Source organism: Phragmites australis, chromosome 3 (genome assembly GCF_958298935.1).
Source record: "Phragmites australis chromosome 3, lpPhrAust1.1, whole genome shotgun sequence".
NCBI classification, from domain to species: domain Eukaryota; kingdom Viridiplantae; phylum Streptophyta; class Magnoliopsida; order Poales; family Poaceae; genus Phragmites; species Phragmites australis.
Window position 1 is genome coordinate 12397266 of NC_084923.1, and position 23216 is coordinate 12420481.

At 43.1% G+C, this 23216-nt stretch overlaps 4 protein-coding genes across 4 annotated transcripts; 1 reads left to right on the plus strand and 3 right to left on the minus strand.

Annotated features, from left to right (window-relative positions):
• The first annotated feature begins 24 nt into the window (after positions 1 to 24).
• Positions 25 to 3749, plus strand: LOC133912191 (small RNA-binding protein 11, chloroplastic-like). The gene is made up of 4 exons (XM_062354801.1): positions 25 to 165; positions 960 to 1028; positions 1205 to 1311; positions 3362 to 3749. The coding sequence occupies exons 1-4, from the start codon at positions 81 to 83 to the stop codon at positions 3416 to 3418; spliced, it is 318 nt and encodes a 105-aa protein (XP_062210785.1). The 5' UTR covers positions 25 to 80; the 3' UTR covers positions 3419 to 3749.
• A 1078-nt stretch (positions 3750 to 4827) lies between these two features.
• On the minus strand, positions 4828 to 5669 carry LOC133912193 (histone H2A). Its single transcript, XM_062354802.1, has 2 exons — positions 5362 to 5669; positions 4828 to 5256 (listed from the first exon to the last, which is right to left on the minus strand). Exons 1-2 carry the CDS (start codon positions 5584 to 5586, stop codon positions 4999 to 5001), a joined length of 483 nt encoding a protein of 160 aa, XP_062210786.1. The 5' UTR covers positions 5587 to 5669; the 3' UTR covers positions 4828 to 4998.
• Positions 5670 to 12541: 6872 nt separating this feature from the next.
• LOC133910499 (transcription factor bHLH111-like) lies at positions 12542 to 14701 on the minus strand. Its single transcript, XM_062352876.1, has 10 exons — positions 14690 to 14701; positions 14318 to 14402; positions 14186 to 14237; positions 13972 to 14081; positions 13801 to 13883; positions 13542 to 13697; positions 13348 to 13422; positions 12959 to 13024; positions 12813 to 12860; positions 12542 to 12703 (listed from the first exon to the last, which is right to left on the minus strand). Exons 2-10 carry the CDS (start codon positions 14370 to 14372, stop codon positions 12542 to 12544), a joined length of 807 nt encoding a protein of 268 aa, XP_062208860.1. The 5' UTR covers positions 14373 to 14402; positions 14690 to 14701.
• A 2226-nt stretch (positions 14702 to 16927) lies between these two features.
• On the minus strand, positions 16928 to 21067 carry LOC133912194 (uncharacterized). The gene is made up of 2 exons (XM_062354803.1): positions 20252 to 21067; positions 16928 to 17281 (listed from the first exon to the last, which is right to left on the minus strand). The coding sequence occupies exons 1-2, from the start codon at positions 20983 to 20985 to the stop codon at positions 17278 to 17280; spliced, it is 738 nt and encodes a 245-aa protein (XP_062210787.1). The 5' UTR covers positions 20986 to 21067; the 3' UTR covers positions 16928 to 17277.
• Positions 21068 to 23216: the final 2149 nt, after the last annotated feature.

Below are 23216 nucleotides of genomic sequence, written 5' to 3' on the forward strand. Positions count from 1 at the left end.
TATATGCTTTGTAGTTTTCCTCCTGCGCTGGTGGTTTGGGGATCTAGGGTTTGACGGGGCCAGCAAAGATCATCAGTACGATGATGATGCGAGGTGGGAGGCTGATGGGTTTGTCTTCTCACCTTCTGGGAATGAGGTGCTTCAGCACCGAGATATTTGTGAGCAGTAAGTAAATCTACTCGTGATTCTTCCAGTCTCTGCTGCCTTGTGAACCACCTTGTAAACGGTTGGACTTGTGCCAGAATTTGTATGTGATTGCATGGTAATAGTCCTTCAATATATTGTGAACTTGTGATTTCTGGGCGGTTTGGGTTGATGAAATCACAGATTGGTGGTCTAGGGCGTTGATGCTTCCTCTTGAGAAAATTGGCTTTGCGTCTGTAGACGTTGGATTTGCAAGCAGTGTCTGGTGCTGTCAGAATATGATTCCTTTGGATTGTGACAAGGGAGCGGAGGAAGATGCTTTCTGGATTGTGTTGTGCCTTCACCATCTTGTATGGACCTCATTGCTGCCTAGTTCCTTGAGAATTAATTGGCAATAACATTATATGCATACATTTGTTTGCTCTCTAGGGGGTACAATTTGTTGTTGCAACTTGCTTTCGTTAAAAGTATTTGGCTGTTTCTATTGTTACCTGCAGCAATTTGGTAGTTCTTGTACTGTTGTTTTCATCTAAGGTACTACCGTACTAGGATGTACTGTGTTTGCGAGATGATGCTGATATTCTGTCGATTGTCATGAATTTCAAGTGCAGTGCAAAAACAGCACATTGTGATACTGTTGGAGTACTTCACTGTAACAATTGCTGTGGATATTTTTATTAATTATCACGCTGATAAAGCTGTTCAGATCCACTGTGATCCTTACTGAGTTTTGGTCTGATGTTGCTTGTTGTTGATGTAATGCAGTAGTACGGCTACAGCTGCAGCATTGGTTCATTGTTGTTGGGTTTTTGCAGGGTTATCATTTTACACAACAGAGGAAGAACTCAAAAATGTCTTTTCACCATTTGGCACCGTGGAAGAAGGTAATCTAACTATGCTATTATAGAGCCTTCTTCATGCTGTTTACCATTGGCAGTTGGGAATCTTCTTGTTTCCTACCAGTACTTTATATTTGGTCTCGTATTTTGTCGGTTCAACTGAAGGGAAATATTGTAGTTCCATTTTAGTTTGATTCGATTTTTCTATCTTATTGATGTAGCTCGACTGATGCGAGACAACCAAACTGGACGGTTGAAGGGATTTGGTTTTGTCAAATATTCATCACAAGCGGAGGCAGAAAAGGCTGTCATGGCAATGGATGGAAGGGTATGTGTTCTTCTCCCTCATTGTTTTGACTGCAAACTTGCTTTGCTGATGCACTTACATAGTGTGAGAAGTTCACAGCTTGCTGGCTGAGAATGGTTAGTTGTCATTTATACAATGGGAACTCTAGAAATTTCATCCTAGAGAAAAGGAGTGCAGCGTTGTCTCTTCTGATATCTCCTCAACTAAACTAGCTCAATTTCAAAACAGTTAGCCGCAACAAAAATATCCTGCTAGGCATGTGCTCACTTTGTCGTGACCTATTTTTGCTGCTAATCTTGATTAACAGAAGTATGAAGCATATCTGTGATTCTTAGAAACCTGAATGTACTGTGCTTGTTTTTAAAAGAATTGGGTAATGGAAACACACAGATAAAACATCTTTGATGTGTCACATTACATAGAGCATTTTCCAGCATAGTCATTTAAAGTCAGCTGATTGATTCTGTCAGCTTATTGATTCCATCATGAGAACACAAATCCTTATTGATTGGATTAAATTAACCTATTTTTTGTCGTTCAGGCCTTTTCACTTATTAAGGTAGTTTAATTCAGTTTAGCATTTGGTCACCACATCTAGCGCACATCATTCTGGCACTTAACCCGAGGGCCAACAGAAAAGATAATTTGACTGTAAAGCTAAACTTTAATTCATTTGCAAAAATCGATTTTTCTTTTGGAGAAATGAATGTCTTCATTTGGATAATTGAGCCATTTTTTAAGGTAATTTAGGGCATGTTTGGTTTATTTGCCTGACCTTTCCCACTAGCCTTGGTAGGAAAGGTTGGACTAGTGGAAGTGAGTCAAATTGGCTGTTCCTCAAAAGCAAGGATCTTGTCCAAATTCAAACCAAGCAAGAGAAATGGATATACTTTCTTGTCCACTAACCTTGCTAGGCAAGGATGGGCTAAAGAAACCAAGCATGCCCTTTGAAAATGGCATAAGTGCACCAGTGCACCCTGCACGTTATTATGGTATGCCAGTTTAATACACTCCATTAAACAGACTACAAATTTTCAACTTCATTTATAGAGTGAAGAGAAACTAAAGCCATGATCTCGGACTCTGGGGTTTTTCTTCTTTTGATGTTGCAAATATTTGTTGCATCTTGCAAGTTGCAACGCTAGCTTGATTTTTTTTTTTCATAAAATCCCTTGTCCGAAGTGACCTGAGAATTGACTAGTTCTGACAAGGTGACATCTGAAACATTGGTTCTGTGTCTTTTAAATGCAATTGTATTTTGATATTTTCTTTGTAAGCATGCACCAAAATTGCCATGGATCTGTTGCCAGTGTTTTAGAACTCCACCACTTCAACAATGAGCAATGCTCTCCTTTTGGGGGGGTCATGCACTTTTGAATCAGATCATTCAAGGATCTGAGCAGCAAAATTCAATATGTTAAAATGAAGACCAAGTGCAGGTTTATATGCCGGAAATGGGACATAGTGCAAGAAAAATCAGTGTCTTTCCCCTCTATCTGTTGTCCATCTTCGGTCAGCAGTCCAGATTGCTGGTCTTCTTTCCTCTTAAGCCAGAATCATATTTTCTTCACAATCCATGTACATGCTTCAGCATTATCCATCTGATTATGTCGCCTGCTCCGATTGCTTTACACTGCCATCCCAACACGCTGCTGCTGGACCAGTCCTTTATTAAGGTATTTGAGGTCATTGTAAAGTCCAGCGTTGCAAAAGCGGGCCTTCACCATCTTGGCTGTTCATGGCTCTTGAGAATTAGTCATCAACTCCGCAATAGTATACGAGGAGTGGAGCTACGGTGGCAAAGCTGTAGCTACTCATCAGGACTTGGCAAAAAGTCTTGAAAGGAAATTGCATGAGAAGTATTTTATTTCTTTTCTTTTCTTTTCTTTTTGGAAAAGAGAGAAGTTAACCTTTGATTTGAGATGGGTGGGGCCGACGGAGCAACAAAAGGCAAGCTGTGACTTGACCTTCTAGGCTTGAGCTAGATGTGTACTGATATCAGCTTTTCACTTAACCTTACCAACATTTTTTTTTGTAATCTTAAACTTTATCTTATTAACTCTCTTTGTAGATTCTACGCGGAAGATTAATATTTGTGGAGATTGCAAAAGGACGCAAAAGCGAGTAGGGCACCCTCCATGGCTGAAGTAGGTTGATTTGTTGCCTCGCACTTTTAGGCTTGATATCTGGCTTTCGCCGACAAGACCGATTTGCCGAAGCTTACATTCCCAAGTTTACTGGTTTCTGGTTTCGTTGGAACATGTTTTGGTTCATGAGCAAGCACATTTGATACAGCTGGTGCAGTTCAACTTATTTGTTCGTTTCCATACCTGGAAGGCTGGAACACGTGTAGCGTAGTCTGCTTATGTCAGATGCTGGATTCTCCGATTACTGTTGTAACACGTAAAAGATTAGTACTTTGCAAAATATTCCTATGCGGAAGCTGATTTTAGCTCCTAGTTTTCTGAGCTCTGCTACCATGTCATTCTGAAAGTTCCGGTGCATTCTGTTCAGTGAAAAAAATTCAGCTACGGTAAGAGATTTGATCGGTCAGTAACATTTGAATTTGGATATTTGGTCAAAATTTGAGATTTGGTTGGATTTTTGTCAGATCTGGTCAAATTTCGCACAAACAAAAACCTGTTTGGAAATTCGGCCTGTAATGGGCCTCACTGGGGGTCTCGGTAATTACCGGTACATTAACAATAATTCTGTTGGCGTGGGTAAGAAATGTTAGGCATTTTCGTGTCTAGGACAAGCCTGAGTCTGCTGCAAGTAATTCCTATTTGAAGATTGCGACGAGAAGATTGTTAAAATATGCTGAAGATTTTAGCTTTCATTTAGAATAGAAGGCTATCGCCCTGTCCCATTTTTGTTGAAAATGAGACTGTTCGCTAAAGCTACGATTGCACGGGGTAACCCACTCAGATGTTCGCATCGAAATGGGTCCATGAATATGTATCCCGAGATCACCACAAGGCAATTGTGGCGTTGGTGTGCCAAGGGTCCAATGGCATTGGACACTTTGAGAGACTTTAATCTCCCGCCCGAGCACCACCGTGAAATTCAAATAGAGCGGGCAAATTTCGTCCCAGATCGTATATTTCCAAGTTATGCGGCGCCCAAGCAAAGCGAGGAAGGAACCGTGACCTCGTTTGACTGAAATGCGAGCAGAAACGAAACATCAGGCACAGAACGTTGTGAGCTGCTCGGTCATTTCCGGATTTGTTCTTCCATTGAAAAGCATAGGTTTCTAATGTAGTAACGTTATGTCACAAGCTGGATCCCCCAATTGCTGTTGTAAGCACTGCTCTGTAAAAAATTCCTATGCAGAAGCAGATTTTTAGCAACGTTGATTCGGTTTAACAAAACCAAATTCTAATGTAGTAACGTTATGTCACAAGCTTCTGAAGGGAAGGCTAAGCACACGCTGACAAAGATTTTCAGTCCGCTCAACGTTGATTCGCTATAAAACGAACAGAAATGGAATCTCTATAGCTGCAGATAAAACAGATCAGAATCAAGGACAACTGCAACTTCCAAGAAACAAGTCGTTTCAGACATTTCTTCTTCCATTGAAAAGCAAAGATCACATGCTACCATAGGACCAGTTCATCTCTAGGCACGTCCATCCCATCTACAACCGACGCATCACAGGTAAAGGAACACGACACAGCACTTAAACAACGAAGCATCTGGCTCGACTCTCTAGGCCTTCTTGGGGGCCTTGCCAGCTGTCTTCTTGGGCGACTTGGCCTCCTTGCTGCCGCCGGCGGACGCCTTCTCCGCCGTCTTCTTGGGCAGCAGCACCGGGTTGATGTTGGGCAGCACCCCGCCGTGCGCGATTGTGACGCCGGACAGCAGCCTCCCGAGCTCCTCGTCATTGCGGATCGCCAGCAGCACGTGGCGCGGGACGATGCGCGTCTTCTTGTTGTCCCTGGCCGCGTTCCCTGCGAGCTCCAGGACCTGGTCGCAAAGCAAAGCACCGCGAATCAGCACCACACCACGAGGACGCCATTTCCAGATTAGAACGACACGTGGCATTATTTGGGCGGGATGGAAATTAATTACCTCAGCTGCGAGGTACTCGAGGACGGCAGCGAGGTAGACGGGGGCGCCGCTGCCGACGCGCTGCGCGTAGCGGCCCTTCTTGAGGTAGCGCCCGATGCGGCCGACGGGGAACTGGAGCCCGGCCTTGACGGAGCGCGGCACCGACTTCTTCCTGGGCCCGCCCACCTTGCGCCCTGCCGCGCCCTTCTTCACCTTCCCTCCCGCTCCGGCGCCGGTGCCGTCCATGGCCGCTGCTGCGCTTCGAGAGGCTTCTCGGGACGAAGAGGAATCGCTCGGAGAGAGGAAGCTTGTGGGATGCGAGATTGCGAGGTGCTCTGCAATGGCAGGCGACGTGGCTTATTTAAATGGCAGGGAGGGGAGCGGTGGTGGGCCCGTCGATCCGCGTGCGAGGGCGTTGGGCAGTCGGATCGGGAGGAAAATGGACGGCTGGGATGGAGTTTTGGGGGGTGCGATCCGTGGGAGGGATGGTTGGGCCAATCAGGTGCGAGGGAAGTTCGGGAGCCCCGAAAAACTGCGCGTCCGTTTTCCCGCCCACGGGAACAGGGTTTTCGGCAACAAGCGCCAGCGAGCAGGTGAATTTTGGTAGCGAAAAATTGGAAGCGGTAAAGAGCCAGCTATACTACGTTGTTTGCTCGCATTGGTGAAAATTGGAACAGATTAATTTGCTGCTAGAGATGATTTTGTTAAATTAGAATCTATGTTGAACAGTAGTTCAAAGAAATATATGTTGAACAATTGAAGAAAAGAAATTTGCAAGTGTCTCTTTTCTTTTTTATTGAACGATGCATTGGAGTATAGGGATGAAGGTATATAGGCCCGCTATGATAGATTTTTTTCTATCTTTTCTCTGAAAAAACTAGAAACTATGTAAAGGGTTGGTTTTTGTCTCGGATTCTGTTGTTTTTTGGCTAGTTGAGAATCGGCTATGGTTAAAATAAACTAAAAGCTGAGAAGTATGCTAAGAGTAGAATTTTTAGATTTGATGTGATGAGAAGCTAAAAATTAATGTAAATCAGCAACTAAAATTTAACAGTCAAACTGCTTACTTAGTCAATCAAAAGCTCTAAAGTCACAACCTATCTAAACAGGGTCATAATAGGCTAACGGTGTACAATCATAGGTACTTTGTCGCTCAACCTTAGCAAGGGTCATCAACAATACTTCCATGGGAATGAGTAGATATGGGAGGACACCCGAGAGAAATTAAATTTTATTGGTAAGATCTACAATGAAGGGTTGTGGGTGAAGAAAAAATTGTCAGGACTTAGAACCTAAAGTTCTATGATGACTATTTAGAAGGGATATTGTATAGATATGTGGTTGTTGAATCATGACAGTAGGTGGTGAAGGTGTGATAGCTCTAGTAAGGTGCTGCGGCACAAAAGAGTCGTGGTACTAAGGTATGGCGTAGGACACATGTAAAAACGATGTGTGGGATCGAGGCTGTTTGGTTTTGATCTCACCAAGCCAAGCTAAAATTTGTTCATAACCAAAAGCAGGCCATGGCTAAAGGTTTGTTATAGTTGGAGTGTTTGGATTACAATCATGCCAACAAAACCAAAATTCATGCTTCTGCTAATTCGCGCACACACCCAACTCTCCATAAAAGGTACTAGTAACTCCCTCATCGTTCCTTTTTGAAACTTTTTTATAATTCTTTCAGAAAACTTCCAAAACATTTTGGAAAAGCTTTTCCCCAAAACTTTCTTCAAAACATTTCAAAAAGTTTTTTCCCAATTTCTTTTGGAAAACTTTTGGGGGAAATTCATCCAAAAAAGTTTCAAAAATTGCTAAAAAATATGAAGAAATTGGGAATAAAAAACTAGGGTTTGGCGAACACACCAGTGGTGACGCATGGCTCCTTTGGCTGCGACGGTTGATCCAATGACGGTTCAACCACACTGGTTATGGCGCTGGTGAAGTTGGTGGTGGGTCAAAGACAGAGATAGAAGGGGAATTGGAAGGAGGTGAGAGAGAAGTACGGCGGTGACTGGCCATCAAAGTGTGCTCGTTGTTTGGCCCTACTTCACGCAATGGGATCTAGGGCTGGTAATCCAACCCGTGGATTCGGGTACACGCAGGTTTTGGACCTGATAGGTCCTGGTTTGGGTCGCAATTTTTGCCCATGGGTATGGTGGTCAGGTGACCGAATTGGATGGGGTCGGGTTCGGATTTTGTATTTCGCTCGCAGGTGCCCACGGATCACCCGGTAGATGCATATGCATGTAACCCAACCCAATGCATTGCAACCCAGTCCAACAGAAAAGCCTATTTAGCTCCCAGCGCCCGTTGTCTGACCTACTTAGCGCTCGTTGCTCACGTTGTCCGGCCTTCCCATCACCCCGCGCCCCATCACTCCCGTCACTCGGTTGGAGCCCCGCGCCACCACGCTGCTCCCGCGCATCGCCCCGCTGCTCCCAGCTACTCTGCTCTCTCTCTCTCTCTCTCTCTCTCTCTCTCTCTCTCTCTCTCTCTCTCTCTCTCTCTCTCCCCCCCCCCCCCTCATTTCCTCCATCTACTTAGTGTCACACCATCGAGCTCCACAGATAGTCACAACCGAGCTAGAATCCGATGAGCTGAGACCAAATCCGGTGAGCTCAAGCTGAGGAAAGCGACATAGGAGGTTGAACAAAGCTTCTTCAATAAGATATATCCTGGATCCCATCGTCTCCTCGCCGGGTTATGAGCTTCACCACCGTTCTTCCCTAGCTCCAGTCGTGTCTCCACCAGCTCACCATCGAGCCATTGCATCAGCGCATCCCCTGGTTGTTTGAGCTCACGGTGAGACTCCCCTGCTATCATAGTCGAGCCTCATGCCACCAAGCTCGAGCTCCCTGTCCTTTGTGCACGCTCGACGGGGATGGTAGATCCAGGTTGGTGACAGCATGGATCAAGATTGCAGGGATGGATCAAGGTTGTGGCTGCATCAGTGGCGCGATTTGAGGCCGAGAGAGAGAGAGAGAGAGAGAGAGAGAGAGAGAGATGATGCAAGCAAGAAGGCAGTATGCACTCAACAGCCCAAACTCGACGGGCGCCCAACGGGTTTAGGTTTGGGTCTAATTTTTTGCTTGTTTAGGACTTCGGGTATGGGTTGGGTTGGAGCTATTGGGTTTCAGGTCAGGTATAGTTTTGCTCCACTTGGACCTGACTCGACCCATTGCCAGCCCTAATGGGATCTATACCCATTTCTCTGTGACAAAGAAAGAACAAGAACGAGAGGTATGAGGTGATGGAAACAAAGTGATTCAAGGATATACCGTCCGCTCCATACTCATATGGGCCCCATCAGCTTTGTTCGCGTGTATGACAAAAAAGGAAGACGAGTTACGACAACATCACCCAAACCAATTTTTATCGTGCAATGCCAGATCTTTTGGCTCCAAACCAAATGGAGGCCAAAATTGATGAGCAGGGCCAAATTTTGGCTTGGCAGGATGTCGCCTAGAACCCAAACAAACCCTAAAAGCAAGGGGCAAAGCTATAGTGATTCAAGGGTATTTTGTTGAATACCCTTTTTTGGGAGGGGGATCGTATATAGTATGTATATCAGCCGATTGGCTACTCAGTTACAGTTTGGGCCGACAGATCAACCAGCAAAACAGGTCAACAACTAAACCACAGTATGGGCGAAACATTTCCACTTGGGCTTTGTCTAGTGGGTCACTAGCCTTAACAGCAGGGAATTAATCAAGAAAGATGCACTGCCAGTCCACTGCCCTACTCCAATTTGACTCCATGACTTAACATTTCGGCTTTGCAGTGTCCAGCGGTGCTCACAGCGACGCATCCTCACCTACTTCGGAGAATTGGAGCAACCGGCAATGACAAGTCAGCACTCGGCAAGATGACAACCACATGAGTGAGTGCGGTTGCATGCTACAGTCATGAGCCCATGCCCCATGCCCCATGCAAGACCCAGTAGCCAACAGGGAGGACCTCAGGAACTCAATTACACAGCTTCGGTGAGTTTCATTATTTCAAGATTATTTTGGTACTTTGGCTATGTTTGCTAATTAGTGAATAAATAGAATAGATTAGTTACTAGTTAGTGCTTTTGAAAGTGATTAGGTCATGACATGTTGCAGTTTTAACCGTCTCACCCCAAAGAAACTTAGGTATGTTCATAGTGAACATAATAGAACGAGCAACCTCTAGCAAATGTCTATTTTATGTTCTACGACACCATTTTGTTATGGAGTGTTAACACAGGTTGTTTGATGTTCAATGCCATTCAAGGAATGAAATTGTTCAAACCCCTGGTTAACATATTTTGTACCAATGTCAGAACGTAAAATCTTAATAGTTTCTCTAAACTTATTTTCAATCATGGCACACAAGTCTTTGAAAACCATAAATGCATCACTTTTGTGTTTCAACAGATAAAGCCAAATATAGCAACTAAAACCATATATAAAGGTTACAAACCACCTATGTCCAGAAATAGAGTAAACCTCATAGGGTCCCCAAACATCAGAATGGATAATGTCAAATGGTTTGTTGCTTCTTAAACCCAAACTAGGATAAGGACCCCTCGTATGTTTAGCCATCTCACAAGCATCACATAAAAGGGATTCTCTAGAACATGAATAAAAAAAGAAAGGGATAAATACAAGATAAAGCACCAAAAGAGGGGTGTCCAAGCCTACGATGGTGTAAAAATAATTCTTGACATGGGATACTAGAGTCCAAGAGCAACTTCGCCACTTCATCTAGATAATAGAGTCCATTATGTAGAGTCCCAATCCCAAGAATTCTCCCTATCCCTAGCTCATGGAAAGCACAATGAGAAGGATCAAACCAACCTCTACAATCGATGGATGTTATAATTGAGCTAACTAACAAAAGGTTAACTAGGTATTTCGGAACATGTTAAACTAGTGATGGAGGTAAGGATCTGGTGCACCTGACTGATCCACGTCCTATAACAGGGACAATGGATCCATCAGCTACATGCACCTTATCCTTACCCGAACAAGGTGTGTAGGAAGTGAATACGTTAGATGTTCCTATCACGTGGTTAGTGGTTCCATAGTCAATAGCCCAAGGTTTAGGGTCTGTTTAGCAGAGCTTCCAGAGTAGCTTCCTGGATGGAATCAGTGGGAGCTCTGCCTAACAGTAGATTTTAACTTTTAGCTCCCCGAGTGGAATCCGTATAAATGATTATCTGAAATTAACTAGAAGCTGTGGAGCTAAAAAAAGCAGCTCCCCCTGATTCACTTCATGTATAGAATCACTTCCTCCATATATTTTATTCTAGAGAATCACTTTTAGCCACATAATTACTTCTCCTAGAGAATTACTTTTCACAGAGAATTTGAATCAGTGAAAGCTCTACCAAACATGCCCTTAGAATGGGTTGCGTATGCATGAACTTGATGTGCCTTCATACCTTGAGTTGTGGCATAGAAACTAGAAGCAACGCTAGAGGAACCTTGTGTGGAAGATGAGCCTTATGAGAGTTTGAGCTTAGATTTGAAGATGAGCCTTTTGAGAGTTTGAGCTTGGATTTGCAGTCCTTAATAGCTTGTACATCTACCTCTGGAAACTCCCCTTCAGGTTTAGTATGATTTGCTTGATTTCACTTACCACCTTGGACTCTCCTTGACTGAGATCTTCCCTTTTTCAACCCAGGTGGATAGCTATGCAACTTAAAGCACTTCTCAATGGTGTGCCCATCACGCTTGCAATGATCACAAAACACTTTCTTTTGGTCTTCATCTCTTTGTAATTTAGTTGTACGACCAGTTTGCATAGAAAAACTTCAACAGGGTTTTATTTACCAGTAGCAAAAAATTATCGGGGTCACCGATAAATAGGATTTTCGGATTTATTTTATAGGCGATAGATAAATTTTTTGGTCAAATTTAAAAAAATTACTCAATTTCTCTAGAAAATAACATCGATTGTCTCCAAACCATTTAACATAAAAAAAAACTACACATAATAATATAGAAATAAGAAATATCACTAATTCAAAGGTACAACCGTAGTGGTGTACTAGTGTGCTGCTAGACAAAAAAAATTTTAAAAAATGAAAATTTCAGGCGATAAAAGAAATTTACCGAGCCCAACCGATAAAACAGAAATATCAGAATTCTATCGCACCCTCTGAATTCGTCGCTTATCCTTTGGAGCACTTAGGAGCCCCCAAATCCCTTTTATTTTTTGGCATGGAAGAAAAAGAAGAAAAGAAAAATAGGAGGAAGAAGAAGAGAAGAGAAGAATGGCGAAGAAGATGAGAAAGTTACTACTTTATAGCTTTGAATCTATCACTGGCCGGGATGGGTGGGCTTTGTTTGGATAGACTTCCCAATGTAGTCGATATCGGCACCATCTGACCATCTCGAGACTTATATGAGAAGTTTATATGCAATTTTTGTGTAAGATGTTTGTCATGCCTAATATTTTGACAGAAAAAGAATCTGTTTGATTTGAGTATAGCTTCAACGTAGTATTATAAAATTGGTTTTTGATCTGAAGGACATGATGCACGAAACATATCACATAAGAAAAAAAACAAATGAAGGGTATTGAAAAAGAAGAAGAAGAAGAAGACGACGACACCACAGTAATGAAGCAGACACAAAATGGTATCAACACGAGCAAAATCCCCAAACAAACAGAAAGAAAGGAAAGGCTACCGGCCACTGACACGTGCTAATCTCTATCCATGGTTCGAAGTCAGCACTCTATTTATATTGGTTTATACTGTTGATGATGCACAACAAACAAAAGACAAAGACAAGACTGCATCTACACTTGCCTTAGTTTATTGGACTGTACCTGGATGCTGACTGATTACCGGGTATCATCACGTATTAGCATTTGTTTCCGTGGAAGGTGACACTTGTTTATTTGCCTCACAATTCAAACCTTGCATTCAGCATCCCAACATTTTTTTATTATCACGAGTTTTGCATGGCAACGATGTAATAATGTCTAGCGATCAGATGGCTGAAATCGCTTTGATAGTGACTCACTTGTAGATCTAGCACGTGAAATTAATTTGTACTACGGAGACGTTACGTGAAAGCGGCACCTAAAGTATTTTTTGCCTGCATTATAACCGCGTGGAAGTGCGTGAGTGCTAATTAAGCTAGTACATAACTCCAGTAAAATTAAGTTCTATCGCAGTAATTGATGGGCCTGATGATAGCAAGTAAGCTTGTTCTCCGGCCGGCTACAGCGTGCCGAGCAAGCGCCACCGATCCTCCGCGTCGGCCGTGTCGCGGTGGCTGTGCGCGGCCTCGGAAGCCACAAACCGCACGACGGCCGGGGACAATGGCGCGAGGCACAGGCCTCGCCGGTGCAGACCTGTCGCGCCTTCCTCTTCTCCGGTGTCCTGCCAGTCAGAGAAGCCAAGCTTTTCAGAGAGCACCACAAGCACGTAGAAAAGTCAAATCAACCCCTTCTATGTTGTCATTGCATCATGCATTCCCAGAGTTGGATACCTGCTGTGACGCTGGAGAACCGATTTCAGGGTAGGAGGCAGTAAGAATCTGCAGGAAAAATCGGAAAAAGGGAGATGAAAAGAAGCAGTGAGATACTGCAACCTGCTACTGGTCATGTTCAAAGTGACGCATCCTTCGGCGCTCACCTGGATCAGCTCGTGGAGGCGCTTGATGCAGGTGGCTGTCTCGTGGAGTACCGATGCGGTATCCGTCTGCCGGCAGACCAGATTCAGAGATAGAAACACTTTCAAATCGGTGTGCAAGTTAGGGGAAGAAAATTTCCACATGTGTATACGAACGCATGGCTTATCATCATTGTTTGTTGTATTGAGATTCACACGAGAAGGATAGATAAAAAAAAATGAGGTAAGTAAGAGAATCAATTGATGAATGAATATTAGGTGGGAGTCATGGATGGTCGAGATTATGCATATGTGCACAAGTGGATGTGGAGTTGCATTTCTCATGTCACATTGTTGCATGAACATGTATGAGCAAAATTTAAACAAAAGTAGTCCGTGAAGGTGGTCTGAACCTTGCCGTAAGGAGAGACTAGCTGCTGAAGTGCTGTGATCTTGTCCCCGAGCTTCTGGCTCCTCTTACATGGTGCCTGCATGCAGTGCAGCACGGTGGTGCAAAAGAGAAATCAATCGAGACTTAGCACTTGCAGTTACGCTAATGCTCGGTGAAGATCCTCACAAAGGAAACAACAAACACATCCTTGTTTACCTTCACAGGCTGATTCCTCGGCTTCGCATTGCACTGCAGGCCGTGCTGTGGACCTTGTGCTGTCGCTGTGGCCGTTGTCTTGAGCCTCTTCGAGCCCCTGAGACGGCTGCTATCACCGGTCGTTGCCGTCCCCGCTGCCGTCCATTTCACCGAGTGCTGACAGAAACAGGCATCTCGACGACGTAAGTATCAGAATTCAGAGTATCATTAGCATGATATTACTATGGTTTCAGCTTGAACAAGGTGAAGGGAGAATTACAGCAGCAGTTGTTGTCTGGGTGCAACTGAACTGCGCAAATGCCGGCCTGGCCTCGCCGCTGTAGATCGGATTCGCCCCTATTCCTATTTCATGATCAATTATTTATAACAATTGAATATAATGTGATTTATCTCCCATATTTAACGAGGTTGACAGAACAAAGAAGGTTACCTAGATAGCAGCCCTCTGAACCGTGCATCGCAAAAATCGTCGGTGTCTGAAGGCTCTGAAGCGACGGTGACAAGTTCAGAGTATGGCACAGATCATACTCCGCTGCTAGTCTGCTCAAGAGGGAATGAATTCAGTTGCTTGAAATAACAAGATCAGAAAACTCTGGGAGTACTAACTCTTTAAACATGTACTAGTTCATTTACATGGAACTTACATCTTGTCCAGACCTACAGCACCTGCCGGTGAGCTAGAGTTTTCGCACTTCACTGCATTAACAAAAACCGCGATCACATTCCAGAGAACATTGTTTGCAAGGAAGAAGAGGATGGTAGGATGCAGAACGTACAGTAGTCGTCGCCGGACGGCAGCAAGAGCGAGGACGGCGCAGAGCAGTTCCACATTGTGTATGACCAAACTATGATCGTCACCACCTAGAAGCAAAACGGCAGACTACGTCAGAGAAAGGGATCCAAGTGAAGAGGTCAAGAACAAGATGAAGACATGATTCAAGCCTAAATTTCTTGGTGATCTGGTTCCTCTCAAAGACATGAGAAACCCAGTTACAAAAGAGTGTAAAAGACCGAACAATTCAAGGAAGCACCAATCTTTTAAGCAGCCACAAAAACCCTCTAGCATCTGAGCAATGCAGACGGCCAAGAGAAAAAATGGGAAAAAAGACTAGAGCGCGAGATTCGTCAGTGTTCGGCAACCTTCTTACATGGAGGCAGGCGGTCGCAAGCTCAATGCAGTAGACGAGGGAAGAACTGAAGGAAGCCCGGAGCAGTGGTTAAATACTAGCACTAGCAGAGGATTACTACGTGCGTGATGAGCAGCAATGAATGCGTCGTTTGCTTGGCCCTCCTCTCCTCTCCTCTCCGGCCGTTTTCACTCGGAGGCCGCTGCTAATTATAGCGCCGAGTTGCTAATTATAAGCAGATGAGGGCATGAGATGGGCAGAGGAGCACGCCAAGAAATCGAAAGGAGCCCACGGGAATGCTGGATCGATGGTTGGAGAAGGCAGGGAGATCAGATGGCCCCCATAAATAGCCGTGCCCCTATTCTCATAAACAAACAAATAAATAAATACTAGATAAAGTACAAAAAAATATAGATGTGTTATGAGAGTACTGCCGAATGAATACACCGAGATAACATAGTTTGATTTCAAATAGACTTAAAAATGAAAGAGAAGATTATCTACTAATTTATCTTTTATTTTTTTTATTTTCATTAATAAAATGCATCTTATATCCGCGGCTGTTAAGGCCATATAACGGAATGGGGGCAAATTCACACCGTTAAGTGGTCTTAAAGAGAATGGGGCAAATGAAAGTTTTAGTTTGAAAAATAGGGGTAAAATCAAAAAGTCGAAATGAGGGTAAAATCACAATTACACTTCAAAACAGGGGTATAAACACAATTGCTCTGTTCTTCATTTATTTTCATTAATAATATGTGTCCATATTCATGACCGGTAATGAGACGGAGAATCTAGAGGATGAAGTAGATAACAAAAGTGAGTAAATTATTTGAATTTTAGAGTTTTTATTAGATATGATGAGAGTAAGAAAAGAAATAACATGGGAATCAATTTGTGTTTTATATACTAGATAATTCTAGATCCAGTCGTTTATGGCCGTTTCAGCCCTTCTCATCTCCCTGTCTAACTCTAACCCCTTTGACTCCCTACATGATGATTAGATGACGACATGCCCATCACTAATCACTGTTGCAATGCGTTATCACCTGTTATTATCCTACCGGACGGCCGATTGACCGGCGTTGCTAATCATCTCGTGTCCTGCTAGAAAAGATCAAGATAGATTATGCCCCTGGCTCTTGTCTGTCTCTGCCTCTTCCTCCCGTGCTGACGAGTGCCACGACATGGGGTTTGAAACTCTGGATCCGGATGACCATTGTCCGAGCGCCCAAGAGTTTGCTATCCTCTCATCGAAGATCCGTTCAAGCGCAATGGCTAATAAACAAGGCCTGGTGTTTAACAAGTTGATGAACCCGACACACCTATGACTGAACATCCCGTTGAGGCCGGCCGATTGTTTAAGAGCCGCATCGGATCAACGCTGTTTCTGTTTGGGATCGAGCTCGACCGTCCGCGCCTTTTGTTTCCTCAAAACATCGTAACTCATGGCGAGCGGCCAAAACAGCGGCAGGTCGCGATTCATAGCCGCTGCGTACCACTTTGCATGCGACAAGATACCCAATCTTTTTGTTTCTCGTTTCAGCAGCTGAAGTCGTTAGACAGTAGAGTCCTGTTTGTTTTCTTGATTGAAATAAGAGGAATTATATTAAACAGTAGCTTTCAACTTTTAACTTATTTTTTAAAATAAATTAGAAATCAAAAAGCTTTAAAAAAACAGCTTCTCTTGATTTACTTCTCGTATTAAATCACTTCCTCCATATAATCTATTCTAGAAAATCACTTTTAACCACAGAATCACTATCCACAAAAAATTTAAATTAAAAAAAACTCTACCAAAACAGACCCTATTGTAGACACGGCTCACCAAAGTTTATTATAATACTGTTGTCCATCCAGTGAGGAGAATATCGATTCTGCATGGCCATATACCCACAGCTTATCTCAACCGTACATTTGGCCTATGTGATATTCATCCATGTCAGGCTGGACATCCAAACATGCCTTCAATCACCTTACAAACCATAACTCTAAAAATAAGAAGGTTGCTACCTTCCGGAGGGGGGATAAGAGAATCTTTTATGCGTGTTAGGCGAGAAAACTGTCCCATCGCTCATGTCAGCCAGAAATGTGTGTCAATTCTCTTCCTCCCAACAGATCCACAGCCGTCGAGATCGTCAAATACAGAGTTCACTTTCTTGCACAGATCCTCAATTCAGAATTTCCGGAGCGTGAATTTGTCAAACATAGGGCGTCATTTCTCGTACAGATTCTCAATCCAGCATTTCCAGCGCACAATAGCGGGTCCAAAGCCATCACGCTGTTCTGAACAAACACCAGCAGAAAGATTCTTCGTGACATGTAAGCTCCAGAAACAAATGAAAGGAGCCCCAAAGGAACATGATGCCTTCCATTTCAACACAAGTACTAAATACGGCAAAAATAGGCTACTGGAACGAAGGACTCTAGCCCTCCAATACGGCAAGATATTTGTTTCATGTGACTATCAACTTCTGATTTATTAGATGCTTCATGTGGCCAGCTTTACGCAGCAACGCTTGTCTTCAGCCGTGCCGTCTTTGTTATCTAGAATAGTAGTTCCTACTGCGCAGCCAGAACCTGCCTCTGCTTGCAAGTTGCAGCCTTCTTTACCTGCAGACCAGGAAGCAACTGTTTAACAAAGTCATGAGAGTACTGGTACGAGATAAAGAATGCAAATACTACTCTGACTCGGTTTGTGGTCATCACAACGGCCGATTCATTCCAGGACAAGAGAACTGATGGTACAGCCTCAATTGTTTTTAGAACCAGCAACAAGGTTGAGCTTGCAAGTGATCAGATAGAAGCTACATGACAGAAGATACATGCCCCACATTCACTATTGTATCAGCCACTTCAGGCTTAACCTACTGAAAAATGCACATAAGGTGCAAGCAGAAAAGGGCAAATGAACTCCATGACAGGATACGAATCACTAATCTTATCCCAGAAAGCTTACATTTGGCTGCTACTAGAAGAATAAAAAATCATCTATGTGGCAGGTAACACAATACTCAATTCGACTCGAAAATATGGCACACTTTCATGTTTTGATGCAATAAGGACTCCATCTTGCCTACCACTAGTCTAACACATGCTTATGAAAGCAGCTAACAACCAAGGCCAACAAAGTACATGGAAACGGAATACCAATTTATGTGGTAAATAGACTTTCCCATAGCTGATTATTTCGCCAAAGTACAAGTGCCTAGATAATGCACGCAATGATTAAGTAGGGCAACATCTACGCATAACTCGCCTGCTTACTAGGTGGCACAGGAAAAATCAAACGCTAGCAGGCATATGACACAGCATAAAGAGATGCAAAACAAAAGACAACAATGCTCTATAGCAAGGATATAGCGTGCAAGCTAACTCATTTAACCTCACTTGGAAAGTTGAAAATGCAGCCCAGTGTGCCCAAGTCTCACAAGTATAAATACAAGACCAAAAGTCCAAAAGTCACCGTGGACGATTGTCAGTTGTGTGTTTCTAAACAAATTGTACAGGTGGCATGTATTTAAAGAAAATCACCTAACTTATTTCAAAAGGAACCACAAATCAACACATATAAACAGACTCAAAGCCACAATCTAAGCAATAAGGTAGCAAAACCAGTTCCGGAAGATAGAAGATAGCAAACTAAATTTAGAAAAAAAGGTAAAAGATGATATAAAAGATAACATATTTCATTTGTCGAGCTTTTGGTTTTTAATGTCACATTGCTATTCCTAAGAAAATCTTACTCAATGCAAGGAGATCCTCGTTTGAGACTTTTAGTGAGCGAACAAACTGAGTGCTCAAATAAAAAGCAGTTCAGATGTCTCAGTCAAGGATAGACTAAGCATGTTATGACCAGTAATAATGATTACCAGAAATATCAGTCCCTCAGTAACCAGCGTGGACTTACGAGCACTTCAATAAAGGGCCAAAGGGGTGGTGGAAAAATATAGTTTTGTATAATCCTTTGCTGGAATTTGATAGCATTTCAAAAGCAATTTTTAGCATGCTAGTATTCAAATTATAATATATCATTTGAGACACATCACACTGACAGCATATCGTTTTAGGTGCTAATACCATGCAAGAGTAAGACACCTCTGAAAGATTTTAAAAACAAACTGTGAACTGTATCAAATGCACTTTGATTGGAAATTTTATTGAACAGTTCACTGCAATGCAAACACTATAGCAGCTGTACTTAATACTCCCTCTGATCATAAATGCTTGACACTTTGACCAAGATCCGGTCAAACTTTTAAAACTTTGACCGTCAATAGCTTTCAAAATATTTAGTTTGGAAACATAAAAATCATACGTGTAGATATGTCTTGAAAAACACTTTCATAATATTATATTTTTATTAGATATTATAATTATATTCTAACAGAAAATAGTGGTCAACATTACACGTCGAAGACCATGAAAAGTAAAAAACGTCATGTATTTTTGACCGGAGGGAGTAGAACGCACTTTAGTCATTCATATACAATATAGACTGAAAACATATGTACATAACTATTGAAAATCTATGGAAAAAACCAGTTTTATAGTTACCAAGTGAATATGAGTTCTAATGGTTATAAAAGTTACACAAACGGGTGCATATCATGTGGGCCTTTAGAAAGCAGCTTTAGAAATTGTTCTGGATAACCTATAGACTACAAGAATAGGGCCTCATTACCAACCTTTCCACAACAAAATGATTCATCAAATACACAAGTTTGAGATGGCCTGTAAATTCATTCAGACTATACATTGTGGTAATTTTGTGGTTTTCACTCATGAGCCTGAAAATTCTAGAAGTTTATATGGTCAATCAACAATGACAACTCTGTTAAATCTCATTGATAGAAGAACAAAAGATTAGCCAGTTAATGGCATGCAACCAATACATGTTTTCAGATTTTCAAAGCATACATCTATCCTACTGTGGTTCCTGCGGGAATCACCATTCACCAGTGCAATTACATGCAGTTGGTTCATCCAGAGACTAAACAGTAGCAGCAATAAGCGTCGAGAAATACTCCTTGTCCATGTCGATGGCATATGTTAAAGGTTGGCATTAGTGGCTTAGTGCTGGTCACAGAACAGGAAGTTTCATCTAATGTGATGCTTGATCATTTTGCCTTTTCTTCTCCACAAATTAAATGTTACAACCAAGGAAAAGCATTTTAGAAGTATCACTTACCTTAGGCATAATTGGGGAGGTACTAAACCACAAAATGCACAAACCTGTAGTGAAAGCAAATGTAAAGTACCTAACATATGATGCCTGATATCTACACTTTGTATCGAAACAGGTGTAAGTTCACACGAGCAGCAAAAATCGAGCCCCATTTAACTCAACAAACAGCATATAGTGTATTGAGCAAATATGCCACCTCAGAACCTGGTGGGTACACTGTATGTATCATAACAGAAGCAAAGTATTAGATGGCTTCTCATCAGAATACAAGAAACGGCTTAAACAGCCATTAGTGAGAAAAGGATCATCAAATCTTTATTTGCTTCTGTCACTCGGATTGATGCATTGCTTCCACCAAGCCCACAGCAAGCTCTACTGCTCTAGAAATGCATTACCTTGCAGACGCGGCAGGGGAATTGACAACGTTCCTGCGCACTACCCTGGGCCCTCCGCTGCTGCTATTGGCACTATCGTCGGCACCCACGACCAAATCCCGAAGCCCCATGCTCAGGTCCTCCTGCCTCTTCTCCTTCTCCTTCTTCTTGGCCCTGGCTGTGGCCGCGGCGAGCGGCTCGAAGTGGTTGCCGTATATGTACTCTGCGGAGTATCCGTCCTCGTCGTCGAAGAGCATGACGTGGCCGTGCCACTCCCACACACGGTACTCCCCGCCGGCCTCATCGTGGAAGCCAACGCATAGGTGATGGTCGCCGATAGCCACGGACTGACCCGAGTTGGGCTTCAGCTTCTCCTCTGCCTCACCGGCGAGCACAATCCGCACGATCTCCTTCTCCAGCTTCGCCTCCTCCCTCGCCAGCATCCGGCGCCGCCTCGCCTCCTCGGAGCCCTCCCCGCCGGAGAGCCCACCGTCCTCATCCTCCTCGTCATCGTCATCATCGGACGCTCCGGTGGCGGCGGAGAGCGCGGCGAATTCGTTGAGGAGGAAGTCGTCGAGGTCCTGGGTGAGGAAGGAGTTGGTATCGAGGAAGGGCGGGCGGAGCTGGACACGGCTCATCAGGTTCTGGAGGAAGAGCGCGTCCACCGGCGAAGCGGAGGTGGCACGGCCGTTGTTCGCCGCCGCGGGGGCGGCGGCGGCGGCGGGGCGCGAGGCAGGCGGCGGCGGCGAGGCCATTGGCGGCGTGGTAGGGTTTTGGGTTTGGGGGCGTGCTCTTGCGTTGGGTGGACTCGTCTGGACGCGGGACGGCCGGCAGATGGATGACTACGCGGACTCGGGTGGATAATTTTTTTATATATTTTATTTCTTTAATATTTTCAAGAATACACTATCGTTTTAAAAAATCACAGTCCGTCGAACAGACAAATCTTGTGAGTTCTGACGGTCGATGATTTAAATTATCGGAGAAAGGAAGAACTCGTTTATTCAGCGGGCTGGGCTGATCTCCGTAAGTTGGGCCGACATCGGCTGACCTTTCCGGGAGTTGGCCTTACGTTTCAGCGGGCTGGGCTGATCTCCGTAAGTTGGGCCGACATCGGCTCCCTCACGTGCCGATTCTAATTTGGGCCCTGTGGGTTGTCCGACGCTGATTATAATTTCGGCCGATCTACAGATAGGTGGTCCCGGAACGGACACAACAGGCAGCACCCTAGTCTCTTAATTACTCCGTTCTATATCTATATATAAAAAACAATCCCTTAATTGTTGCCGTCGCTAAGTGGCATTTCAAAAGCGTTTTTTTAGTTTTCTAATTTGTATGTAGCTACAACACCAAAATACTACTATAACTTGTAAAGAGATTCAGCTAACAAACTAAATTCGACATAGCACAGGCAAGACAACCACATACTGGCAGGCTTGAACTATTTCTTTTCATTTCTCCAGACTCACACATACCCTTCTATGTTTGGCCCTTAGAATTTAGGGGGCACTTAACAGTCACCTCAAGAGGAAAAGATACTGTGAGGTTTGCACGGAGTGACGGAGGTGATTTGATCAATTACAGAAGTAACCTTTAATGTCGTCTTTACGCTTTGTGGGTCTAGTGATAACCTAAGAGACAACACCATTTGCAATCAAGTTATTAGGTTAATAGCCGATTACCACAATCCTTTTATAATAAAACTGATTAGCAGGTGAGTTGGCCATTTATACAGACGAGTAAGCGTACACGTGTAATTAATAATAATACGACGAGAGCACATACATAAAATCAGTAACATTGTAACAACAGTTAAAATTTTAAGCAAACTACAATGTAGAAGTTTACGGTCACTTATTACAATGCTTAGATAACTGGTATAATTATGCATTAACCGATATAATTATGCATTTTTTTAGCTAACATATGCTTAGATGATTTTAAAATTTGTAAAAGAGAAAAATAAATGGTACAATAGTCATGACAAAAATAATAGCACAACTAAACTCTCATTTTGAATCATGCACTATCTGATGTGTTTAACAAATTCTCGTACAACTATAGAATATTGTTGTTAGATTTATTCGCATTGTATTTTAGTAAATCAATCAAAAACTTTTTTTCTTAGTTCATGTCTATCCTGTAAGTATTGTGCATAACCAAATGGGTAATTGATTAATATAAACCACAATGTCATCGAGAACACTCACAGTGAAAATCGGTGGTTGTAGTTGTTGATCGTTCAACATCCGCATGAAGTTAATAGAAAAAATCCATCGGAAATCTATAGAAGAACAAATTATTACATCTATGTAAATAATCTAATTGATTGAACCGATCCACGTCGACAATTTGACAACAGAATCAAAGGGATTTACATAGATATCCACAAACTCCTGTAGTTCAAACTGGGCCTTTCCAAGCATCATCAACACTTGACCTGTGCAGGTAAGACCACAAGAATAATGCGAAGAAGAACAAATGCTTCATGAACAAGGGAAGTGGATTTACTAAATGTAAGGCTCCGTTTGATTTGCGGAATTGGACTGGATGAATTGAATTGGAGCTTAAATCCAAATCCATGTGGAAATAGAAAATGAGGTTCCAATCAATTATTTTGTTTGATCAGCAAAGGAATTGTTGAAATGGAAATCGGATAAAACTAATCCCAATTGATGTTTCGTTGCACAATTGAGAAATCCATTGGTTGCACAATCTGAGAAACTAGCATTTGCGTCATAAGCAGAACTGAAGTGCATATTCTCTCTCTCCACCACTCTGAGCAAAACCCAAGAAAGACATGCCTGAGATCACCAAGAACCTCATAACCAAAAGAGAGGAGGAAAAATGTTGTCTTTTCCCCACTGCTGCCTGAGCTGTTGAAGATCAGCTGGAGTTCAGGCGAAAGGGAGGCGGGGGAGCACGGAGTAGCATGAGGCTAGCACAACCTCTATGGCCTTGTTGCTGCTAGCCTAGTGTTCGTCGT

What these genes read in the sequence shown, in the direction of transcription:
- LOC133912191 (XM_062354801.1), top strand. Translation starts at nt 81, where the DNA reads ATGATGATGCGAGGTGGGAGGCTGATGGGTTTGTCTTCTCACCTTCTG. An exon ending in CACCGAGATATTTGTGAGCA is followed by an intron (nt 166 to 959) that starts GTAAGTAAATCT and finishes GGGTTTTTGCAG; the next exon opens with GGTTATCATTTTACACAACA. An exon ending in TCATGGCAATGGATGGAAGG is followed by an intron (nt 1,312 to 3,361) that starts GTATGTGTTCTT and finishes CTCTCTTTGTAG; the next exon opens with ATTCTACGCGGAAGATTAAT.
- LOC133912193 (XM_062354802.1), bottom strand. Translation starts at nt 5,586, where the DNA reads ATGGACGGCACCGGCGCCGGAGCGGGAGGGAAGGTGAAGAAGGGCGCG. An exon ending in TCGAGTACCTCGCAGCTGAG is followed by an intron (nt 5,257 to 5,361) that starts GTAATTAATTTC and finishes CTTTGCGACCAG; the next exon opens with GTCCTGGAGCTCGCAGGGAA.
- LOC133910499 (XM_062352876.1), bottom strand. Translation starts at nt 14,372, where the DNA reads ATGTGGAACTGCTCTGCGCCGTCCTCGCTCTTGCTGCCGTCCGGCGAC. An exon ending in GCTGTAGGTCTGGACAAGAT is followed by an intron (nt 14,082 to 14,185) that starts GTAAGTTCCATG and finishes CCTCTTGAGCAG; the next exon opens with ACTAGCAGCGGAGTATGATC. An exon ending in CGAGGAATCAGCCTGTGAAG is followed by an intron (nt 13,423 to 13,541) that starts GTAAACAAGGAT and finishes CACTGCATGCAG; the next exon opens with GCACCATGTAAGAGGAGCCA.
- LOC133912194 (XM_062354803.1), bottom strand. Translation starts at nt 20,985, where the DNA reads ATGGCCTCGCCGCCGCCGCCTGCCTCGCGCCCCGCCGCCGCCGCCGCC.